The sequence below is a fragment of the Austrofundulus limnaeus genome, unplaced genomic scaffold (assembly GCF_001266775.1).
Source record: "Austrofundulus limnaeus strain Quisiro unplaced genomic scaffold, Austrofundulus_limnaeus-1.0 Scaffold8, whole genome shotgun sequence".
NCBI lineage: Eukaryota > Metazoa > Chordata > Actinopteri > Cyprinodontiformes > Rivulidae > Austrofundulus > Austrofundulus limnaeus.
Genome location: NW_013952410.1, coordinates 3,984,517 through 3,986,293, shown reverse-complemented (window position 1 = coordinate 3,986,293; position 1,777 = coordinate 3,984,517). Strand labels below are relative to the sequence as shown.

General features: G+C 35.7%; 1 protein-coding gene across 2 annotated transcripts in view; it reads left to right on the top strand.

The window, feature by feature from the left end:
• arhgef18b (rho/rac guanine nucleotide exchange factor (GEF) 18b) overlaps window positions 1-1,777 on the top strand; it is a 52,841-nt gene that overhangs the window by 5,193 nt on the left and 45,871 nt on the right. For both annotated transcript variants that reach the window (XM_014000601.1, XM_014000595.1), the window contains exon 2: window positions 1,233-1,387. In XM_014000601.1, coding sequence (XP_013856055.1) covers window positions 1,233-1,387 — 155 coding nt within the window. The remainder of the gene's footprint in view (window positions 1-1,232; window positions 1,388-1,777) is intronic.

Here is a 1,777-nt window from a genome sequence, read left to right as displayed (position 1 = left end):
GTTGTAATGTGACAAAATATGGAAAAGTTCAAGGGGTATGAATACTTTTGCAAACCACTGTACTTAGATAAATACATGTAAATAGATGGATACTTATACTTATACAGTATATAGACACATTCAAATACAGTACTTATACATACAGATATACATAAAAATGTTTACTTATTCATATACATATACCATATATATTGAAATATGAACATACATACTCATACATATGTAATAAACTTATTCTTATATATTTATACTTATTTTCTTATATACTTATATATTTACAGATACGTATACTTGCCTGAGACTGATTCCCAACACATACTCTGAGTGATAACATAGTTCTCAAGATTTTTGGTTTAAAAATGAGCAATTATCGATTTGGAGTCAACTCTGTCCATTAACAAAGTTTTGTCAGAAAGAATTTGTATACGTATGTAATACAGGAAGTATTTTAAAGTGTGTCTACAGCTGGTTTATATGTGGAGCCAATCCCATTCAAGATGGCTGCCACAGCCAGCTGATATTAGAAAACACATGGTTGGCTGTACTTTGAATAACTTTGCAGAAATTGAGCTGATATTTGGTGCAGTTTTTGCTGAGACTCGTTAACAGTGATTAACATCTGAAGTCTGTCCAGTTTGTAAGAGACGTGAAAGTTTTTGCTGCGTGTTCTGAAGGTGAGACAGGAAGGATACACAGCATTTAAAACAGGACARTGATCAATGACCACAGGCAGAGAATGCAGCTGTAACCTGTACAATGTTCTCAGCAGCTGACATATTTCTGAAGTCAGCAAATGTCGGATTTTACTTTTGTGACGTTGTGTTGAATTGTGTGAATGTTTAGAGAGTGTGTTACATTCTTCACAGATGTATCAGATGTACAGCGGTTCCAATGATGCACCTCCATCTGGAGAGTGTTTTACCTCACACTTTTTAGTCATGTCAACAAACAGGTTTTATGACTAAAGTAAGGCCACAATAAGAGCTCCATYAAAGTGACACTAAAAACATTTAAATTCAGCAAATAGTACAAGAACTGAAGCTTTTTTATATGGTTTTTATCTGCTGCTAAGTGTTGATAATGACTGTTAATAGCTCAGTATTTGTAGATTTGACTGATTTAGTCATTTCAGTGTTTGCTAAGGATGATAATCTGAAGCAGGTGATCAGCATCCTGTCTGCTTCTCTTTTAATCCCAAGTGGTGTTCTAATAATGAAATGTTTGTTGTCTAGCCTCCGAGTGTAAGCCATGTAGCCACTCCTGTGGGAACCCCAGYGGGCAGCTCAGCATCCGGACCCTTGTTCCTGGTGGGAGAGGGTCTTCGACCTCATCAACCCCGGCCTCCATCACAGAGGATGAGTTCTTTTGTGGCACAGCAGATGATCAGGTAAAAAACATTTATTTACATCAGGATAATCTTTATTTTATAATTTCTTTAACTTCTTCCCTCCCCTCTCCAAGAAATCCAGATCCACTTCCAACATATTGTTTTACTTTTAGCTAGTCTTTGGGGGCTTTAAGTTTCAGCAAACATCTGCTAATTTTAGCTTTTAGCTAGTCTTTTGCTACTTTAAGCTTTCATAGCTAACATCTGCTATTTTTAATTTTAAGCCTTCAGCTAAAAATCTGTTGATTACAGCTTTTAGCCAATCTTTTGCTACTTTAAAATTTCAACTAACATCGGCTACTTGTAGCTTTTACCAAACCTTTTGCTTCTTCATGGCTAGGCTTTTGTTAACTTTAGCTCTCCATTGTTTCTTTCTTCTTCTTCTTCTTC